We start from the raw sequence: 21270 nt of genomic DNA, 5'->3' as shown, positions 1-21270 counted from the left end.
GAACGGACGACTCTCTTAATACTATATTAGGGTATCGATAATCTTCGGTCTGTTGGATCCAGTTATTCCAGCGGCCAGCGGAAGGCATCAGGTGTGGGATCTCCTCCACGAAAGTGAAGGTTACCCTGTTCTCGCTTAGGGAAGAAATTTCCAGTTCGGTTCAGTGTCTACCATTATCCAAGCACGATGGAGGTTGACTTGCCTCCTATATTCCAATATGGAGGCTCCGGATCCTCCGAAAGACACTGTTCCACATTCAGTCAAAGATGATAACTGTTATTTCTGTGACCGCCTCATTCTTCGCTGTCATTTCCTCGAACAAGTCCCTATCTGAAAAAATTATATGGGCTTTTACTTTCCTTGGCCATGACACATGTTCCAAACACCTGGTTGCGAGGTTGAAGCCGACCAAGTCAAGTCACGAGGATAGCCTCGCGTAGTTGTGTCGAGTTCCGGACTGGACTGTTCATTGGATTAGACCAAGTATCGATCGCGCGACCAAGACGCAGCAGCGCTATCCAGCGCCGTTCACGGCCCGACAGCCACTATAACCCTGACCGGGGGATTTATAATGGTTGGACAACGCTTGTACTCGATAACGTCGAACGTGATCGCCAGGTAGGACGAGGCAACAGGAAAGCTGTTAGACAACACCGCGGGAGGCGTCGCGGCAGACGTAGTGGAAGAGACAGGACAAGAAAAAGACGCGTAGCAGACGATTCACCAGTGTAGTTCTTAGGAGAGCGACAAAACAGACATGTAGAGGCCGGTGCAGAACCGAGGAATCACCCATGCCACGAGCTCTGCTATTCCAGGAATATACCCTTCGGTCCCCGGACTTACTACTACGGGAGTAGTATCCAAATTGTCCAGAGCCTTTGGAATATTAGGAACGACCACCGACAGTCCTTGCGTATTGTTGCACCATTTCAACCACCTGCCCTAAGCGATGTTGGCATACTATCCAGACCCTATGTGGCCCGGAAGATGAACTTGGTAGTCACTGCCTGTGCTCACTGATCGGTCGTAATATAGAGATGTTATCTGCAGGCCATGACTGTCAGGTTTGCTCTCGTGGTGCAGTCGATAGCGGCATTATGGCGGTTCATCAATTTCTCGATTGTATTCTTCCGCCGTCGGCTGTCATATGTATGACTGGGAGTTGGATCTTCTGCGAGCCCTGTACCTTGCGTACCCGGGGGCAGAGGTTATGCTTGATTCTTATAGTGCTGGGCAGTAAATATTGAATCTCTCTGTATATGAGGAACCTGTCACCCGTATAGGTTCTATATCCCTATCAGGGATGACAACCGCGGGGGCTAAGCTAGGTATAGTGACTCTTTTCTGACGGCATCTGGGACAGAACCCAGTGCCGGTCCTAGCGAAAGCATTCATGACCACTTGCAGTGTCGGTTGGGAGGAGTGCCAGAAGCATTTAGAATCTCTTTAGTCTGCAGACGCGTGTTCATAGGGATCGGCCCGTGGATGACTCCCGAAACTGTCAAAGACTTGGCGATAGCTTCATCTACCCCTAGCAGCTTCATACCTTTGGCGAGGCTGGACTTGGCGAAGTCCCCTCGGACGACTTGGATAGTACCCCAAATTAACATCTGCCTCTGTTCGGTAAGAAATCCTAGTCCTCGTTTTGCTTTCTGACTAGATTGTTTTAGCTCTGTTCGAGGTTTGCTTTCTGGAGATAGGTGGGTATCAAATGCTATACTCCTTGATGCAAACCACACGCCGTGCTTGGAACATCGTAGTAGTAAAGCCGACAGTGGCTATTGTATCTCTTCCGCAGGCGAGGAGATTGATAACATCGCCACTCCGTGTACATCCGGAAAGGAGCGATAGTCGCAAGACTTTTGCAATATCACGGCCTATCGGTCGTTGAGGATGAGACTGTCAATCACAGGAGACGATGGTTGCCGATGATTTAATGCTGTATGAAACGAGCCTTAGGCAATTTCCAGCTCGCTTTTGAATGTTGGTGTATTGATTGCCGTGTTAATTGTCAGTTAATTAAACGAATTCGTTTGAAAAGCGGCCTCCGCGGTAGTAGGGCTGTATCCATTGGCGCAGTGTATTCTTATGCAGCCTGCTATTGGCCCCTTATACCTCCTTCGTATGCGTAGTATAAAATGGCTGAATGCCCCGGGCCAATTTCAGAATTGCCATGTGTGCTTATAGGTGGAGGACCACAATCAACCTCGCAGGAAAAGACTCGTATCTTGGTATATTGCGTTCATCACGCTACTGCAAGTCTCAAGTACTTAGCAAGAGCGTGTCGAATGGGAGAGTTCTCTCCATATTAAGCTTCTTCACTGGAGACTAGGAGCCATGATCCACTATAACGGTTGCTCCTTAGATGAAGACATGTTCATTTGCTTCACAATGAGAATTTGGTACATATCTCATCGCAGTAGGCGACCAAATCCTCCTGCTGTTTTTCGCCGGGTCCCAGGCCCAGTGTATCCTGACACAGAATGCACGTCTGAAGGATTTTCAAAGCCTTGGGATGCTGATACCAAAAAAAGATATATGATGAAGCTGCCGGATTTTTTAGGAGGGTTGCGATAAACCGAGTAGAGGACACCACCAGCAAGACCAGCAATGGCTTTGGCTCTGACTGCCTCAAAGAATTCCGGTCTGTCCATAAGAGAGAGAACGCGGACAGGGGCCCAGTAACATTCATCCTTGAATTTCCTGGCCCCATTTCTAGACGGATATACTGAGATTGCAAATAGAGGTAACTTGTTAAAACTTCGAGACCACGAACGAGGTAGCATTGGCCGTGGCCATGCCCACGGCGCCTGCAGGCGCGACAAACATTTCTCTTGCGCTGCATACATAGTTCCCTTAATAACTTGTACAGCCTATAATAACAATGATTAATAGCTTTGATACATACGATTCCTTGTCCTCTTCCTCCTCGGCCACTAGGGCCCACAAGCTGCTTCATTCTCAAGGGAAAAGAAGAAAAGAAACATGTAACGGGTATGGGTGCCTGGTTTCTCGCACGTGAAATAGTAGAGACTTGCTGAGAGCCTGCTGACATTGATGCTGTTGGGATCCTTCTGGCTCGGTCAATAGGCCACGGCACATCAAGCATCAAAGCACATTCTTTCCATGCCTTGATTGTCACGGCCCAAGTATCTCCAACGACCTTGTTGGATAGAGTCAGCATATCTTGTGTATTATAGAGGTCAACTCTGCGTTTGTGTTGTTTGGCATGGTATGCAAAAGATATCCCTTCCTCGAATGTCAATGGCGGTTCATCCACTGTCCAAAGAGCACCGTTTGGACTACCGCGATGTGGTAAACAGAGTTAGCTCAAGTGCTTGAGCAAAATGCTCTTCCGGTGGGTGAGTCCCTTCCTAGCTACTGTGCAGCTGAAATGTTGTGCATGTCAGTTAAAAGAACATGCGGAGACAGGAGCCAGAATGAAGCCTGCTGTTTCTCATTTGCGACAGCCCTCAGTTTGGTACGTCAAGAGGACGTGGAAGAAATGACCGACGGCACGCCGGTAGTCCGCTTCATAGGCCCTGCGGGAGGTTATTGGAACTCCCGCTTGTACTCCCTAGTGGAGTGTGAACAGCAAATTTATTCCGATGGTTCGGTAGTCTCCCCAATGTCGCAGTTGGCAGCCATGAGCCGGTCGAGTACATCTTGAATTCCTGTTCGTCTTTGACATTCTTAATCTTGAGCCTCTAGGACCCATCTTCAAGTTTGAGTGTATCCGATTGGCAATGCCGTGGAGTACTAAACTGATGGTATCGATGTAACCCCAATCACAGTGACACCGAGCTTGCAGCAGAGAGGATTTACTATGAGTAGAGGTCAGTATCGGAGAAAACTGTATGATCAGAGACTGCGGGTTTCTGTAAAGCCAAAGAAAATACTCACAAGTAGACTGCCGTATTTTCCAACAGTCATTCCGTGGCCCTAGGACCACACCAGAATTAATTTCTGGCGACGACTTCGAAACTGTCAGACAGATCCACAGCAAGTGACAGATTTCCCCAGCCGCCGGTCCTATTTGATGACTTTCTTGTTTCCAAACGTGCTGTTTATTTCTGTAGCACTCTCATTATCGATATAATCGAAGATTTCTGGAACGAGTTTCACACGTTGAAGTGTCGTCGCGCCGTATCTATGTCATATATAGATCTGCCCCAAACACAAGGGCAACAAGAGCAATGCTCAGAGTATCTGAAACCAGGAAGGCATACTGTGACAAGATCCCTTCCCAATGCTTGCCATGCAGTTTCAGGGCTCATGGAGCCGAATATTCTACCAAAGAGGGACATCGGTAAGGCTTCTGTACGTAGGCCGAAATGGTAGCATGTATCGGACACACAGCCTAATCCGTACGATCTTTCGTATATGTTGCATTCGTAACAACATCTCTCCATGGTTGGAAGATAGAGAAATGGCCCAAAGTTTTGGCATGTTCGGCACCAGGGCTGGCAGAATTCATTGAAGATCTGCCCAATGGTACGGTATGGAGAGACGCACATCTGGTGCATTAGATGGAGTATGTCGTATGCACAGTCTCTTAGCAAGGAGTATTCGAGGACGTATTCAACCCGAAAATTGGTGTTGCTGGTAACTAGGGTTCCGCAAAGGTTTGGGGAACCAATTCCCGACTTCTGTTGGGGTCACTAACCGCTGCCAGTGTGATTGCCGGTTGATTCATCCGCTGGGTCGAACGGTTTCAGCATGTCCATCGATCTTCAGTACATGATTGTCCATTTCGTGGCAAAAGACAAGTTTGGGTTCAATTTTTGGGTGTCAATTATACAGTTTGTTTCCGTGTTGCGGTATGGACAGTAGATACCGGCATATGTCGTGCCTGAGAAATTGCTAGTCGTAATGATGGTGACGGTGGTAAAAGAGTATACAGCAACGGGTATATCACTCAGTATAGTGTTGAACATAGTACCGGTAAGAAGTAGGGCAAGAAAAAAATGTAATCAGAGTACTGGACGGAAAGAGTTGGACTTAAGACTTTGTTGAGGACCCAAGCTGCATGTTCTTAGGATTAATTAGCATCGCATAGTTTCTATGGTATTCGTAGACCCCAGATTTAAGTCCTGTGTCTTGAATAGCTTTTCCCAGTGCTCTCAGTCTCTGTCTGCAGATAGTCTTGCCAGTCAGCTTATACTTCCTGGCGAAACTGTCTGCACTCGCCGATAGATTGCTGAAGTCGGCATTAGCCTTCATGGATCTCGATCCCAGGTTCGATAAAGCTGTACTGGGATATTGTATTTGCCGCCCAGCCCGTCAGAGGCTTCGAGCTCTCTTCGAATAGAAAGAGCAATTCTCGGCTGTCGTAGTGTCCGTCGCCACTCTTCTGGAGGAAGGCAATTGCTAGACGGCATGTTACCTCCCTGATAGCTGGATTCTTTGCCAGCATGGCTTGGTGAGGTAACAATAATGGACTATTGTATGTATATGCCATTGCACTTCCTCGATTGGCTCGATTGGGTGCAGGGAAATCAGCATCAGGTATCGCCATGCATATACAAATGTGGGTTCCCTTCGACTCGCATGCCCAACAGGGCTCCTAGAACATATGAAGGGTGAGGTCGGTGCGGAGTAGCGCGGTCTGTAGGGCCCAGCGCATTCAGTTGTCCCAGCAGTTCCATGTGAGACTCTCGTGCCATGGCATGAAGGAGTGGATCATTGTCCGTGGGCAAAATCATTTGATGGCAACTATATTCAAGAGGCGCGGTTCGTAAGCCGCTCGGCTGATAATCTTTTGATTATCTCGTGGTTGCCGTGGAACTGTTTGGTCGATCTATGTCCACAGTGAGTCTGATGGTTTGATATATCTGGCTTTGATATCGACATGTGGAGATACTATCTCGAAGAGAATGTATCTTACAGTCTGTAGTTCTGATGACGATCGTGCGTCATCGCATATAACAGGTGGCTATCGTAGTAGATGTCATAGGTTGTTCGGTATAGGAGACATCTCGGTGATCTTGTTGGCTAGTAATATAAAGATTTCCTTCTTGAAAAAAAAAATATTATAAAGAAGATAGATAGAGAAGAATGTAAGAAGAAGGAAAGATCTAGCAGGAAAACTCCCGTCCTTTTATAGCCATGGAGGATGGGAAGATACAGTGAAATCTACGGAATGTGCCGTGAATCCCACAGCGTTTTGGATATGAATGAGGACGAATTGTAGGTAATAGGACACAGGTAATCGAAATAAATTCCCAGCTAGCCCTATACAATTCCATATTATATTCCAAATACCCCCTACAAATTCAACGCTGCAGTAAAGGCGACATGTGAATTTTCTGCTGTCGGGTGAGTATGTGGCGGATTGGGTGAATCTGGGATTACCTAAATTGATGAAGCACGGGGGAGCCTTGTCTCTGTTATTTCAAATCAAGAAACTGATGCTTGTTCATCTACAATGTTTCGAGTTGAGAGCTTTGATTGCTCTAGGATAAACTTGGTACTGTGGTCTAGCACAGTGATCGTCTTCCAAGACTGGACGAGTGTTGATTAGTAGCTCCAGTATTTACAAAAGCCATGCTTACATGCAAGATGCACTATGTTTCTATGGTAATTACTCGTATAATGAGGAAATGCAGCTTCTAGATCGCTTGTTCCGGTGGAACACAAACATCGAAGGCTTTCTACAGAGCGGTTAAGAGGTCCACATCTTATCATGTAGGTGTAGCTCGATTTGTCTGTTAGTCGGATATTGTTTGCTAATATCATATCCATAGTTGAGACAGATTTTCGTTTTGCGCGGATAGTTCTACTTCCTAAACATGCTATATACGTGGCAAGGGCACCTCTCAGTGAATGATTGACTATTATTGATAGTCTCATCTAAGTTCTAAACACACCACACACATACCACAAAAAGAGAGAGAGAGAGAGAGAGAGCAAGCGAGAGCGAGCGGACAAATATCTAATCCAAGTGCCCTGCATAAAATGGAAATATCACATCAAGCCTTGGCCAATTCTTGCATGCAAGAAACAATCCACTTGCGGTTCTCTTCCATCATCCACCTGCAGAGCGTCTGTAAACCATGCCGTGCCGCATAGAACTCTTCCTTCTCTTCGAAGCGCCACCTTTTAATAAGAAAGTGCTCGTAAGCAACGTTCGGATCTCCTGGGTCGCCGTTCGTCCAGTGTCCGAATACGTTCACATCGTTGCGACTGATCGTAGCCGTAAGTACTCGTACCTTCCCGTCGAACTTGTCGGCTTCGTCGTTTTTTCCGTAGGCCTTTTGGTAGAAGTATCCCAGACCTCTGAGCATTAAGGCGGCCAAGTGGAGGTTCCGGGAAGGGCCTTGCTCTGCGTCGCTTCTCATCTCGATCGAAAAGAAGGGAAAAGCAAAATGTGTATCCAGGACTATAGGGAACGCGAACCTGAGACTGTCTGGCACCTCATCGAAAGCAAGTTTATAATCTCCACGTATCGATTTCCAGTTATAGCCAACGACAATGTCGGGGTCTGATACATTGAGAGGTCGTAGCATTGTCTTTTGCGGTTTAAGAGGCTCGGTTTCGAGATGCATTGATACGTGATACTTCAACTCCGGCATATCAATGAGCCATTCAGTGACGAAGAATGGCATAGAAAGTCTAAGTGTAGCCAGACCGACAGCACGAATCCTATTCAGGTATGCATGTCTGAGAGAATTTTCGACTTCTGTAGGTGCTGTCAACGTAGAGGGTAACTCGTAGTCTGGGTTGCGTTCCCCATATGACGGAGGAATCTCCCCCTCGATGTTGATTTTGCGGGATATGAGGGCTTCTCTGTATGCAAGTCCATCTGCATAAGTGAGGTTCCTCGATTTGGTGGCGGTGGCGGTCACTGGGCGATCCATATCCGTGAATGGAAACGAAGGAGAAGACGAAGGGATTGTGATGTCAGTTTCAGGCCAGTGAGCGGGATTGATGTTATTGATATAGTCTAAGATGCGTTGTTTGTGATAACTCTCTGAAATATGACTAGATTCCAGCTGGTGGAGAGGGGACGCGGGTCTTAAAGCATGCATATTAGCTTGCAAGGACTAAAAAGAGAAGGAGCAGGCACAAAAGTGGAAAGTGTCATGAGAACGGCAACCTTTTGAGGGACCTTTCGCCACTTGGATAAGCCATCGCTATTATGATTAATAGCGAATTATGGCACTAGCATTCATGTAGTCCCATGTTGAGATCTGTCGAGGGACACCGTAGGTCAACAACTTAGGACAGGTTGTACGAGTGTTGCGCAATGGGGGAGATGATAGAATGGTTTGGTGTAGAAGAGTGGGTACCTTATGTTTGCAAGGCAAGAGACAATCAAAGCTTGAAGACCACGAACTCATCGAGTGGTTGTAAGATGGAGATAATCAGCGCTTGAAGACCGCGAACTTATCGAGCGGTTGTTACAGAAGTTGTTGGAGAATCATGCACCTCATAAAGAAGATAGATGATGTGTGACTAGAGCGGAATGAAGTTTCTGGCCACAGCTCTTGTGAAATGGTGAGAGGTATATGAGGTAAGTACGAGTGTGGGTGTCATCTGATTACTCGTTTAGTACGTGATACATACATACAACCCGCCTTCCTTCCTCTTTCAGGCAACCATACAGTAGTACTAGTAGTATCAAAATGTTTGTTCAGCCTCCCAGAATGACTGCTCGCATATACCTTATTCCCAGATGAGAAGTTCAAAGGTGATTTGGTAAACCGATCCAATGGTAAATAATCATGCCGTTATAGAACACTATCATGTACATCTCTCCTAGTTCCGCCTCCGTCTGTTGAACTACCAGCAGAAAGTGCTGTAGTAATTCGTCCATGGCCAGCAAGAGGTTTCAGCAAAAAAGTCAAAAGGAAGACGGATATATCTGCACCGGATGGGGATTGAACCCACGACCTTCGCATACCACCAATACGAGTGCGACGCTCTACCACTGAGCCACCGGTGCCGTCTTAGTAAGCACGGTGGCAAATTGGTTTTCATCAGCCTATCCTTACCACCATCTGTTATTGGCAGGGAACTATAACTTGTGGATGTGTACTTGGTACATGTTATCTATGTGCAGAAGGAAAAGGAATTGGAGCATCACTCGTTATCATATTATCTCTCCCTAGGCTAATCCTAATACATTTTTTGACACATTATTCGTTGGCTGGTGATAATCGCATCCCATATAGTGGTGATGCTTCTCGCTAGAATGGGAAGCCATTCAGACGTTAAAAGTCATGAACATAAAGAACATCAATCTGGATCATTAATCGAATATCATCTCAATCATAACTCATCCCTCATCGAAGTCTCGAGTAAGTACCAGATAATCAATCAAGTCACTATTCTGCAAATCGTCAACAAACCAGCCACACACTAAAACCAGAAAAGACCAAGGTAAACTCACTAAGCGACTCCGGACCGGTATACTTCTTCTCACTGATCTTCTTACCACCCTTCAATTCAATAACCTTCAGCTCAGACGACAAATTAACCCGTCTGGCAGTACTCACCTTCTCCTGCATCTGGCACGGAAAATCCACCTCCACCTTCTTCATGGGCTTGCAGAGCCAGAAGCCGGCGTCCACGCAGTAATCCTTGAAATGGATTCTCTGCAGTCTCTTGGCGTCAAACCAATGCAGGAACGGGTCCGCGTCGACGATGAATCCAAAGAGAGTCAGTGTGCGGATGGATAGCTTCTGGCGAGTGCGGCCCACAGACATGGCACGCACTTTGGCCTTCTCGATGACCATCTTGTCGAGATATTCGGCTTGGCCCAGGTTGTGGTCGAGTGCGCCGGTGCCGTCGCCGCTGGTGATGGGTCTGCTGTTAGTAACTAAGAGAGATGAGAGGTGACTGGGATTCTTACAAGTAAACTGGTTCTGCATAGTGAGCCTTGTTGAGCTTCCAGCCTCCCTTAATGAAGGGCCAATCGCCAGTCTTGCTCTTGCGGATACGGGGATGCAAGGCCATGCCAAGCTCCAGTTCCTCAAGGTCAATGTTCAACCAGGCAGCCTGCCAGATATATTTCTGGTATGACTGCATCATGCCAATGATCTTCAGACTGCGAAGGTTGCGAAATAGACAAAGAGGAGACATCTGCTCAAGATCAAGCATGACGAGTGCCGGCTCGGTGTTGCTGTCGGTTTTATTGTCAATGTCGCTGATATTCTCCTTATTGTCCAATTCCTGAGGCCAGAACACGTCGAGTCCGAGCGAGTGACGGTCATCAGTAAGACGCTCCCAGGTCTCGCCGCCGCGGAACTCCAAGAGAGGGTTCTCCGGGGTAGCTTCGTCTGCAGATAGGAGCTGGACTGATTCCACCTCGGTCTCATCTTCAGACTCCTCCCGCATCAAGTTAGCCATTCTATAAAGGGCGGAGCGGATGAGCGAGCTCGAACGGCTGGACGCGACGCTGGATCCTCGGACTTGGGATTGGGAGTGCGTGCGAGATTGCGAACGAGGGCGTCTGGAGAGTTCAGCGACACGAGCTGTTGCTAGGGGAGTGCCAGTGAATGCCGCATCGTTCATACTGAATCGACGGCTTCTGCGTTTATCTGTGCCGGCGCTGCTGGCAGCAGGGGCATGGGAGTTTCGCTCATGTTCTTGGTTGAATGGGAATCTTTCGTGCAGAGGCTTGTCTTGGTCTAGAAAGAGTATCAGTTAGAGGGTGAGGGGATACAGACTGTAGAGAGAGAGAAGAGGAGAGTTTCAACACTCACCTGCTTCGATGCGGTCGTGAATGGGCTGGTTGTAAGCTTCAGCGTCTTTTTAGAACTCCTCTCCGAGGAGAGTAGCCTTCCAGTGATCTGGGTAGTTCTCCATCTTGGGTCTGTTGGTGTCCACCAACGGTGGAGATGTGATGGAGAAGACCTCAGTTGAACAGATGGTTACTGCGCCGAGAAGCGCCGAGCAAGATCAGGTGAGGAATGGTGAAAGTAGGGAAAGTGAGAAAGCAACGGTGAGAAGCGGACGAACACATATTGCTGCAGCCAGGAAGGCATTCACTGATGCTGAGAGTGGAGTATCTCGGCGTGTGTGCACAAGTAAACAGCCTTTCTTTGGTGCCGGACAGACAAACCCGCCTCAAACACACCAGCTCCAAATAGAAGATTAACAAAGCACCTACATCACAAAGACTTTCACCGAGCACTAAGCTTGTGGTTACTCCATTGTCAGTTGCTACATTCTTTATATACATCCTACTCTGTCTGGCTTTGTTTTGGCTATTTGGGCATTCATTAGTGTCATCCTGCTTTATGCCAGCCAATCCGCCATCACGCATCAGCTTCTCCAAGAACTCATCTCCTTCGGAAAAGCAGCGGTACTTCCTCCCTCATAGCCAGGGTAATAATCGCGGTGCTTCTATTCAATACTCTTTCAGCATTCAGTCTGCCCTTTTCACTGCTGTCGGCCAACTCAATTCGGTACTGTTGGAGGACTGTCGTAAGCGCAGCGACGAATTCGACCTGCGAGAACTTCTTCCCCAAGCAAGCGCGGAACCCGTCGCTGAAAGGAATATAGGCACCTCGAACTGGCTTATGGATAGTCGGATATTCCAACCCAGGGCCAGCAAGTCCAGGTAAATCGGCATTTCCTGCCAAGAAACTGTCCTTATTGCGCGCATCCCACCTCTGCGGTCGATAGAGGGTGGCATCGTCCCCCCAGTATTCTTCAGAATAGTGAAGGCTGCCCGGATTCAAGTTGATGTCGATATCGGGTTCCAAAACATAGTCTTTACCTTCGTAGTGGATGACGCTCGGGGAGTCCCCTGTACATTTTGGTATGGTGATGACCGGAGGGTAGAGGCGCATCGTCTCGAGCTAAATCGCAGTTAGCTTACCACCAGCTACACCGAAGGGGATCTTCAGCGTACCATCACGCAAAGAGGGGTGACAAGCTTGGGGAAAACTTCATCATAGTTCCAGTCCCCAATACTCGGCGGTTCATCTTTGACAGCCTCGGATATGCCGTTATATACCCAATCTTGTACATTTTGATGCAGGGCAAGCAGTACAAATGCAAACCTCAGAGTTGTTGCTGTCGTTTCATGCCCAGCAATGGTAAATAAATGCATGTTGCTGATGATTTCTCGGTCGGAAAGACCTGCGTCCTTGCTATCTCCAGGCTTCCTGGAGATTAACATGCCCTCAATAAGATTCGAGGGGCTTTCTTGTCCGCTTAATCTGGACTCCGTGGTAGTAATCAATCTCTGTAGATACTTGTCTAGATCTCGGTGAGCTGCGAAGTCCTTCTTGAAGAATGGAACCAACACTCTCGGAATCCACTTAGGTAACATATTGTTCGCCAGCGCCATGGTGGGGATGTTCACATTCATGTAAGCCACTACTGCTCCGAACGTGAAGTCGAAACCTGCTGGTGGGGTGGGACTGTCCCTGAAAATGTCCTCCTTGTTCTTGAGCGAGTCCTGGGGTAGTGGCTTAAAGGGCGCTTTTACTCCAAACCCAGCGCCAGACAGCACGTTCAGAGTGAGCTTGTGGATGTCGTCTCTAGTACTTTCCGCCGTGAATCCCGATCCACGAGTTGAATCTAGCGGAGAAGCTTCCGCCCATTGCTCGATCATATCCTGCGTTTGTTGAATAGACTCCTCCCATACCAGGGCGTTATTCTTCTCATGGAACGTTGTTGCTGTGTATCGACGGTGGTGAGACCATTCTTTGTCCTCACACTAGACAAGTCAGTCCAGGACCTCACTTGGTATTTTCGAAACGATGAACTCACCGTGACAACATTAGGCCCATACATATCCAGGATGCCTACGATAGCATTAGCATTCGAACTTGTACAACTGACAATTGTTGAGGAGACCCACTATATAGCCTGACTGGCTTCGGAAAGTCCTGTCGTGCGTTGACGATCTGAGAGACCACAGAGGCATCCGCGACGCTCAAGAAAACGCCGCCAGAATTGACTAGCATGTAAAGCTTCCCGTACCTTTTCACTTGGCGATCCCTAACCATCCAGCGATAGGTGCCAACATTATCGTACAGGATATCCCCAATCCATCGGGGAAGACAATATTCTGCAAGCAACGGGAGAAGCCAGCCGAACAAGATCATAAATATGATGCTGACATTATACGGGGGCACGACATAAGGAAGCTTGGAGCGCTGTGCTTTGCGAATATTCTTGGCGAGGTTCCAGATGTAATCAAAAACAAGCAGGCCTATGAAGCCTAAGACGAGTGTGTACGCGATCATCGCACTGGGAAGCCCAAGCTCGGGCGGGTACTCGCGTCAGGAGAACTTTACTTTGCAGGAACGAAGGAATCCTTGAAATAATAAATAAACATCGGCTCAGCGACCGCTGATTCCCTTCAAATCCTGTCGGATTATTGTTTCCCCCTTTGATAAGTGCCAGGCTGTCAGCGGCGCGGCGCAGCTGACATGTGCTAACTTGAGTCGCACTGGCTTAGAGTTTATTAAATGAGTGGTCCGTAATACTCCCCGACGCTTAGTGAGATAGAAAGGGGAAGTGGAGGAGAAAAGGGATACCAGCCCGAAGGTGGTTGATTGATGGTGGTACCAACAAGGGCAAAAGGATCGTGACTTGTCCATTGATCCAATAACTCGATGGATCTCGCACTATCTTCGATCGGCAGCTGAAGGCATGGTTGCGGGACGCACGGGAGGTGGATCATGCGCCACGGGTTCTGCAATCTGCTCTTGTTTTATTCGACAGCATCAAGCGAATGAACATCAACTTATTGTGATTTGCACAAATTGCGACGGACTCGGGTGCATAAAACGACAAGGTACGGGGAATGTCGGCTGGATGCCGTCGACATTGTTGATGGCTGGGGCGTGGCAGATAAGCAAGCAGTGGGTTTAGGCGGAGCCGTATGCGAAATCTGGAACATATCCAGGCACAACTTCTCCACTACATTGTCTGATAGACGAGAAAAAGTTGAGATTAAACAACTACGTCATTACGAGGGATCTGGAAATATGGGAAGGTCTAGAGAGCAGCCACTGTTCGTCAAATCGAGCACTACGTCGCGTGGATCTCTGATTGAAGGCCTAGCCCATCCGACTATCTCCGGACCGTGTGCAGGCATTGCAATGCAGGAACCCGTCAGCCACCCATTTCAAATACCGTCGGCTTGCCGAGAGAGAGCTTGGATCGACATCACGTTGTTTTTCCTTGTTCACTGTTCCCGTGTTCATTACATCCATGAATACCGTATATAGCGTAGCATAGCGCGAAAAGTCAGGATTTGCCGGTACTGCCGATCCTACAACCGAAGAGACTTTTGAAAACCCGTAGGAAAATAGTTCGATTCAAAAACAATCATGCAAGGTTATTCCCATCATAGCACTATCCTAGTACTTCTTGCCCTGACGCAGGACATCACCGAACTCCTCCAGAGGGCTGCGGATGAGCTTAGTCTCCTTCCAGAGGTTGGGGGTGAGGAAGCCGTAGGTGTTGACGACGGCAAGGAAAGTAGCCTTGAGGGTGTTCTCGAGGGTCTTGGTGGAACCGGAAGAGCAGGTGTAGGCATCCTGGACACCGGCAAGCTGGAGCAGACGCTTGACAGCGGGGGAGGCAACGAGACCGGTACCACGGGGAGCGGGGATAAGCTATAACCGGGTTAGCATATTGGCCGAACGGAGAAGCGAGATCGAATATCGAGAATGAGTCGCAACATACTCTGACGGAGACGGAACCACACTTGGCGCTCTGCTTAACGGGCAGAGAGTGAGGCTCACCAAGGTTGGTACCCCAGTAACCTCTACGGACGGGGAGAACGCTGAGCTTGGCGATGGTGATGGCGGCACGGATAGCGGTAGCGACTTCCTTGGAGGTCTTGATACCGAGACCGATGTGACCCTCGGAGTCACCGATGACAACGACGGCCTTGAAGCGGGTACGCTGACCGGCACGGGTCTGCTTCTGGACGGGTTTGATCTAAATTTTCCAACCGTCAGCACCTCCCATTTTTTCGATATATCCTTTTTGACCCCATCATGTCTGCAATTCCGATCCACGTAAAAATTCCACCGGCGCATTCAATCCTATTTCCCGCGCACAATCGTAGATCTTCCTTGTCGACAAATCGGTAATCGGGCGATCGGTTCGTACCTTCATGACCTCATCCTTCAGCTTGGGGAGGAAGAAGTCCACAATCTGGTACTCCTTCACGGGCAGGGAGTGCAGGTAGATCTGCTCCATGCTGGTGATCTTGCCAGCCTTGACGAGACGGCCGAGCTTGGTGACGGGCTGCCATTCCTTCTCCTGCTCCTTGGCACCACCGCGACGACCACGGCGACCACGGCCACGGCCACGGTCACCACCACGGTCACCGCGAGAGCCGAATCCTCCACGTCCACGGGGAGCGTCAGCCATGTTGGATATATATGGCGATTGAGAAAGTCGGGGGGGGAGAGGTAACGGACGGGAGGTGTCGTTGGGGTTGTCGACGTCGAGGTTGACTTTCTTCTCGCTATCCACAACTTGTTTTGGCACCTGGGAAATTTCGCTGGCGGGTGCGCTAAGCGAGCCCGCAGCCCTGTGCCCTAAGGTGCCCTCCCGATTAGGTAACCCGATTGGGACCCCCCATCCCGTATCATCATGTGACAAGTGGATTATACCCCATTGGGAGCCGTTATCTTCCAATGATTTTGCTTTATTCTTTCCACTTCAACTTCCCGCTGATGCTCTTATCGGCGGTCTGGGGTTCTGATCCAATTATTTGAAGTTATCATAGCTCCCCTTGGGTCCTCTTCTGCTCTTCTCCAACTATTTACAAATCTGGGGCGCTGGGATCATCATCTCCGTTCGCAGTCAATCGCATTAATTAGTTTTACTTAATATATAGTCATATCCTATTCTTTGATAATGTTGCGTTGGTATGTTTTTGTCCATCCTGATGATCAATATTTCCATTGCTGATCAGGCACAGGTATCAGGCGAGGTTGGCCAAGCAGCCTATCCTTACTGCTAGTGTGACGAGTGCTGTAAGAGCTTCATTCTTCCTACAACCCATCCATTCATTTCCTATCGTACTTCCTAATATTTGATCTCAACTCCGACGTAAGATCAGTTTTAGCTGACCTTTATTTCCCATGCGGACTAGCTGTTGTTTGGTAGTGGAGATGTTCTAGCCCAACAATTAGTCGATCGTAAAGGATTTGATAAGCACGACATGGCAAGAACGGGGCGCATGGCTCTTTATGGTGGAGGTAAGCTACTATATATTCCCTTATCGTTCTGAGGTCCCCTTTCTGCTCTTACAAGTCCTGGGAGCCTTCATACAATGCAAGTGGGCAAGCTAACATGTAACAGCTATCTTCGGACCCGCTGCCACCACCTGGTACGGTGTCCTCCAGCGTCACGTCGTCCTGAGCAGCGCCAAAACTACCCTCCTTGCCCGTGTCGTCGCCGATCAATGTGTCTTTACTCCCGCACACCTGACTTGTTTCCTGTCTTCCATGGCCATCATGGAAGGCACCGATCCCATCGAGAAGTGGCGTAATGGTTTCGTTCCCAGCTTCAAAGCGAACCTGGCAATCTGGCCTCTCGTCCAAGGAGTCAACTTTGCCATCGTGCCACTTGAGTACCGTGTGCTTTTTGTCAACCTAGTCGCGTTGGGTAAGTATATCCCAGCCTCCTATTAATATCGACTGATACTGACATCACTAGGCTGGAACTGCTTGTTGAGCCTGATTAACAGCGGTGAGAAGTGACTTTGATTATCAATACCCCATCTGTTGTAGACAGTTTGCAGATATCCCTATGTTGTCCATAGATTACTAGATGTTGTCTGGTCCAATTGTTTTTCATTCAATTATTATACCTACCGGTTTTTCTGCGCGTATTATATAGATTATTTTGGTATTAATAAGTAGCATTATGTTGTTTAGTGCCTTATAAGAAGACTAAATTACTACAGCACTAGTACTCGCTGATAGTTGTGTGGTTTTGATTGTTGTTTGTCGACCTGGCTACTAGACCGCGGACGGATTTATATATTTCAAATTACTACTTGCAAAGTAGTACTGTAAGTAACCGGCTGGAGCACTACTATGAGCTCTCAAACTTGACCTGAACAAATCTCGACCTTGTAACAAGATAACATCAATGAGTAGAATTTGAAATTAATCCACCTCATATATATAGAAAAATAATCTATAAATAAAATTCCCTGATGTCGACAAGATGGCATTCCCGGCGATTAGGGCTGGGGTTGGGCAGCGGTTAGCCTATGAAAGCACTGCAAAGCGGCGTGGCCCAAAAGGGTAAAGTTCCAATCGTGTCCCCAAATGCGGCTTTCTCCAAACCATCAAAACTTCAGGTTGTGATTTTCTGTCGTCGCCTCAAGAAATCCCCTTCTATCACGACTTCTCTCGCCGTGATTCTGCCTGGAGCAGACGACTCAACTTTCCGTGAACCGAGCGCGCCACTTCCCGCTCCTACTCTGAGCCCGTCAACCCCCCCAGCTGCGCCTTCCGCGATTCACTCTCCGACACAAAATTTGCCATCCGCGCTATTTTGTCTCTTCCCCTCCGACACGACCGCTTTCCCTCTCATCACCACAATCCCGCCGTTGCATCCTCTTCAACCACCCTCACTTTTCCCTCACCTCCTCAATCAACTTTCATAATGGCCGCTGTTGCTGAGAACGGTCACGCGCCCGTGGCTGACGAGAACGCCGCCCCCGTTGCTGCCGCCGTCGAACAGAAGGAACAGACCGAGAAGACAAATGGAGACTCTGTCACAGTATTCCACGACCCCGAAAATTTCACTGTGAAGCATCCTTTGATGCACGAGTGGACTCTGTGGTTCACCAAGCCCCCTAGCGGCAAGGTACGGATTCTTGCTGAATCAGACATAGCAGTTGGTCAGAGAACTAACCTCTCCTGCGCAATAGGGCGATAACTGGAACGATCTGTTGAAGGAAGTTGTGACTTTCAACTCTGTTGAGGAATTCTGGGGTATCTACGTATGTGTTTTCCTTTTTGGGTCCTCCGAGGAGTCTCGCCCCGGCTAACCAATGCTTCAATAGAACAACATTTCGCCGACATCCGAGTTGGGCCTCAAAGCCGACTACCATCTCTTCAAGAAGGGAGTTCGTCCCGAGTGGGAAGACCCCCAGAACAAGCACGGAGGCAAGTGGTCATACTCCTTCAAGGACAAGCGCTCCGTGCCCATCGACGACCTGTGGCTCCACGCACAACTGGCCGCCATCGGCGAGACTCTTGAGAACGATGGTGACAACGAAGTTATGGGTGTTGTTGTGAACGTACGCAAGGGCTTCTACCGTGTTGGTCTGTGGACCCGGACTGTTGGCAAGAGTATCCCCGGAGACAAGAACGGTCGTACACCCGCACAGGGCAAGGAGATTCTTGAGAACATTGGTCGGCGGTTCAAGGAAGTCCTTCGTCTCAAGGAGGCTGATGCCGTTGAGTTCTCGGGTCACACGGACAGCGCACACAGCGGCAGCACGAGAGCCAAGGCCAAGTACACTGTCTAAGGTATATAGCCTGTGTGTGCAACTCCATTTACGAGGTATTCATTGCGGATCTGTTTCTTTGCTACGGAATAATGGGAAGTCTTTGTGACGATGGTTGATAACGAATCCGAATGGACCGGCATGAGGAAATGCGCGTCCGACTTGCTAGCATTTGCAGTTACAGTGGTGGTTCGGTCATAGGCACTGATGGCATGCATCTTTCCCTCAGTACGTATTTCTGATGAGGTTTATACCATATTTTATCGAGTTATAGCTTTACGCCTCTAGTGGCTCACAAAATTACGAAAAACACTTTTAAACATCTTATTATAGTGCATGTGCAATAGACATTCCGCTGCCTCTGGCTCTACTGTTTCCACATTGTGTGCCTGAGACTTACTCTACATCTAGGATAGGGATATACTTCGTCGAGCTGACTTGATGCCGATTTTGATCGACGTATCCCTGGTGTAAAAAAGGCGACACCCTGGAACTTCGCCTTCCTACTTATCCGCGGCTCCCAGATGGATGGGTTTTCATTTGGAACTATACTGTGGTCCGTCTCATGGAACGCGTATCTATTCTTGGGTCTCCTGAGGCCGTCCACCGTTCCAGTTCCGCCCAGACTGGACTGATGACCTGCACTGAAGTCATTTTGCGCATCCTGACTCAATCGTTCTAATTATATCGAGCGCTGACTTTTTGCAAGCTTTTTCTGCCTCGTCTCGGTGCCATTTGGAGGATTATAAAAAGGGACTGCCAGCCCTGCTTGTCTCTCGGAAAACCATCCCTCCTACAACTCCCCCCTCCTCACCTATTCTCTACTCTTGGCTCCTACTTCCTTTCTCTCCTCTCCTTCTCCTCCTCCTACCCTTCCTACTCTTCCTACTCTTCCTCACATCTTTACCTTCTATTCTTATCTTAGATAGTTCTATTCTCGTTGCTTCTTCTGCTTGTTTTCTACTTGCTTTTGATAGCGTTCTTTGCGTCCGTTTGGCTTACTCCTTTTCTTACTTCGTCTGCCTGCCCTGCTCGTTCTGCTTTACTTGCTCTGCTTTCCTGTTTGTTCTGCGTTGCTTGCCTGCCTGCCCTCTTCCCTACTATCTCATCTCTCGTCATCTGCCCTTCTTTTCCCTTCTCTGACCTCCCATCCTACCTCATCTCATCTCTTCCCTTCCCTTCCCTTCGCTCTCCTGCCTACCTTCATCTCCCCACCTTCCCCTACTCTACTCTGTCCCGCGTTTCCCTGACCTACCTTACCTACTCCGTTGTTCTCTCTGCCCTCTCCCCTACCATCTCTTCTCTCGTCATCTGTCTATCTCTCATCTCCTTTCCTCCCTTCCCTTCCCTTTGCTCTTCTATTTGCCCTCATCTCCCTACCATCCCCTCCCCTGCCTTGCCCTTCTCTTCCCTTCCCTGTCTTCCTCTGCCCTTTTCCTATCCTTTCCCTGCCCTTTGCCTATCATCTCCTCTCCTTTTCTTCCCTCTCCTGCCTGCCCTGCCCATTCCTTTCCTACCCTGCCTTGTCCTCCCCTACCTCCTCTATCCTGCTCTTCCCTGTCCTTCTCTGCCTCGCCTTTCCCTTGCTTTCTTCTGCCCTTTTACTGCCATCCTCCCCTATCCTTCCTCTACCCTGCTCTCCCCAGTCGTTCCCTCCCATATCTGCCTGCCCCTGCCCTTCCCCTGCCTGCTCATTTCCTGCCCGTTCCCTACCCTTCCCCTTCCCCTATCCTTGCCCTTCCCCTGCTCTACTCTGCCCATTCCCTACCCTTTCCTTGCCCAGCCCTTCTTCTATCCTGCCTTTCCCCTGTCTACCTTTCCCGTTGTCCTTCTTCTGCCCTGCCCTTCTCCTACCCTCTTCTCCCCTACCCTTCTCTTCCCCTGCTCTACCCTTTCCCTGTCCTTCCACTACCTTCCCCATGCCCTTGTTCCCTCTGCCCTGCCCTGCCTTTTCCCTGCCTACCCCTCCCCTTTCTGTCCATCCCCTGCCCTTCTCTGGTCCATCTCCTGCCCATACCCTGTCCTGCCATTCCTTGCCCTGCCCTTCCGTCCCCTCCCCTGCCTGCTTTGCCCTGCCCTTCCCCTGTTCAGCACTTCTCCTGTCTTGCCCTATCCTGCTCTGCCTTGTCCTCCTCTTCCTGCCCTGCCCTGCCTTTCCCTGCCCTGCCCTGCCCAACGTTGCTTTGCTTGTTTTGTGTTGATTTTTTTGCTTTGCCTGCTCAGCATTGTTCTGCTTTTTCATTACTTTTATTCTCGTCTCTTTCTTTGTTAGATAATTTCTTATTCTTATCTCTATTCTTATTAGATAGTTTCTTATGCTTATCTTTTCTTTCTTATACTATTCTTATCAGATAGCTCCTATTATTATTAGATAGTCTCCTATTCTTATTAGATAGTTGTCTTACTCTTGTCTTTTGCTTGTTTCTTACTTGTCATTCCAGTCATTGCTTTTCTGCTTGTTCTGCTTGTTCTGCTTGTTCTGCTTGTTCTGCTTGTTCTGCTTCTTCTGCTTCTTCTGCTTGTTCTGCTTCTTCTGCTTCTTCTGCTTCTTCTGTTTTACTTCTTTGCTTCTATTCCCTGCTTTCTAGTTTCCGTGCTTCTAATTTCTTGTTATCATTTCCGTTCGCTTTTTAGACCTTATTCTCTATTTCTTATTGTTCTTTCTTTGCGGTTTGTTCCCTATTTCATACTTCCCCTTCTCTCCAATCTTTGCCTTCTTTTCCTATTTCCTATTCTCCTGCATTCTGCTTTTGCATTCTGCATTCTGCTTTCTGCTTTCTGCTTTCTGCTTTCTGCTTTCTGCTTTCTGC

At 48.6% G+C, this 21270-nt stretch overlaps 8 protein-coding genes and 1 non-coding gene across 9 annotated transcripts; 4 read left to right on the top strand and 5 right to left on the bottom strand.

Annotated features, from left to right (window-relative positions):
- Positions 1 to 6900: 6900 nt before the first annotated feature.
- BO88DRAFT_71353 (uncharacterized protein) lies at positions 6901 to 8381 on the bottom strand. The gene has a single exon (XM_025713076.1). It carries the CDS (start codon positions 8028 to 8030, stop codon positions 6972 to 6974), a length of 1059 nt encoding a protein of 352 aa, XP_025561581.1. The 5' UTR covers positions 8031 to 8381; the 3' UTR covers positions 6901 to 6971.
- A 486-nt stretch (positions 8382 to 8867) lies between these two features.
- BO88DRAFT_t166 lies at positions 8868 to 8947 on the bottom strand. Its single transcript has one exon. It is a non-coding gene; the product is annotated as a tRNA-Thr (tRNA).
- A 333-nt stretch (positions 8948 to 9280) lies between these two features.
- Positions 9281 to 10969, bottom strand: BO88DRAFT_444627 (uncharacterized protein; the record flags this gene model as incomplete). The annotated part of the gene is made up of 5 exons (XM_025710124.1): positions 9281 to 9363; positions 9395 to 9798; positions 9857 to 10634; positions 10710 to 10754; positions 10882 to 10969. 5 exons carry the CDS (start codon positions 10967 to 10969, stop codon positions 9281 to 9283), a joined length of 1398 nt encoding a protein of 465 aa, XP_025561580.1.
- Positions 10970 to 11196: 227 nt separating this feature from the next.
- On the bottom strand, positions 11197 to 13412 carry BO88DRAFT_71306 (cytochrome P450). The gene is made up of 4 exons (XM_025713075.1): positions 12821 to 13412; positions 12730 to 12764; positions 11864 to 12676; positions 11197 to 11810 (listed from the first exon to the last, which is right to left on the bottom strand). The coding sequence occupies exons 1-4, from the start codon at positions 13206 to 13208 to the stop codon at positions 11289 to 11291; spliced, it is 1758 nt and encodes a 585-aa protein (XP_025561579.1). The 5' UTR covers positions 13209 to 13412; the 3' UTR covers positions 11197 to 11288.
- A 677-nt stretch (positions 13413 to 14089) lies between these two features.
- On the bottom strand, positions 14090 to 15354 carry BO88DRAFT_405811 (40S ribosomal protein uS5; the record flags this gene model as incomplete). The annotated part of the gene is made up of 3 exons (XM_025706987.1): positions 14090 to 14588; positions 14659 to 14916; positions 15091 to 15354. The coding sequence occupies 3 exons, from the start codon at positions 15352 to 15354 to the stop codon at positions 14331 to 14333; spliced, it is 780 nt and encodes a 259-aa protein (XP_025561578.1). The 3' UTR covers positions 14090 to 14330.
- A 304-nt stretch (positions 15355 to 15658) lies between these two features.
- Positions 15659 to 16801, top strand: BO88DRAFT_405810 (Mpv17/PMP22 family protein). Its single transcript, XM_025706986.1, has 5 exons — positions 15659 to 15857; positions 15911 to 15965; positions 16085 to 16190; positions 16294 to 16599; positions 16651 to 16801. The coding sequence occupies exons 1-5, from the start codon at positions 15847 to 15849 to the stop codon at positions 16692 to 16694; spliced, it is 522 nt and encodes a 173-aa protein (XP_025561577.1). The 5' UTR covers positions 15659 to 15846; the 3' UTR covers positions 16695 to 16801.
- Positions 16802 to 17160: 359 nt separating this feature from the next.
- On the top strand, positions 17161 to 17782 carry BO88DRAFT_71261 (uncharacterized protein). The gene has a single exon (XM_025713074.1). It carries the CDS (start codon positions 17213 to 17215, stop codon positions 17609 to 17611), a length of 399 nt encoding a protein of 132 aa, XP_025561576.1. The 5' UTR covers positions 17161 to 17212; the 3' UTR covers positions 17612 to 17782.
- Positions 17761 to 18781, top strand: BO88DRAFT_405809 (eukaryotic translation initiation factor 4E). Its single transcript, XM_025706985.1, has 3 exons — positions 17761 to 17814; positions 17879 to 17950; positions 18014 to 18781. The coding sequence occupies exons 1-3, from the start codon at positions 17770 to 17772 to the stop codon at positions 18479 to 18481; spliced, it is 585 nt and encodes a 194-aa protein (XP_025561575.1). The 5' UTR covers positions 17761 to 17769; the 3' UTR covers positions 18482 to 18781.
- A 1495-nt stretch (positions 18782 to 20276) lies between these two features.
- On the top strand, positions 20277 to 20771 carry BO88DRAFT_405807 (uncharacterized protein). The gene has a single exon (XM_025706984.1). The coding sequence runs from the start codon at positions 20380 to 20382 to the stop codon at positions 20659 to 20661; it is 282 nt and encodes a 93-aa protein (XP_025561574.1). The 5' UTR covers positions 20277 to 20379; the 3' UTR covers positions 20662 to 20771.
- The last annotated feature ends 499 nt before the right edge of the window (positions 20772 to 21270 follow it).

This window comes from Aspergillus vadensis, assembly GCF_003184925.1.
Source record: "Aspergillus vadensis CBS 113365 unplaced genomic scaffold BO88scaffold_15, whole genome shotgun sequence".
In the NCBI taxonomy this organism is placed as follows: Eukaryota; Fungi; Ascomycota; class Eurotiomycetes; order Eurotiales; family Aspergillaceae; genus Aspergillus; species Aspergillus vadensis.
This window is presented reverse-complemented; position numbering and strand designations above follow the sequence as displayed.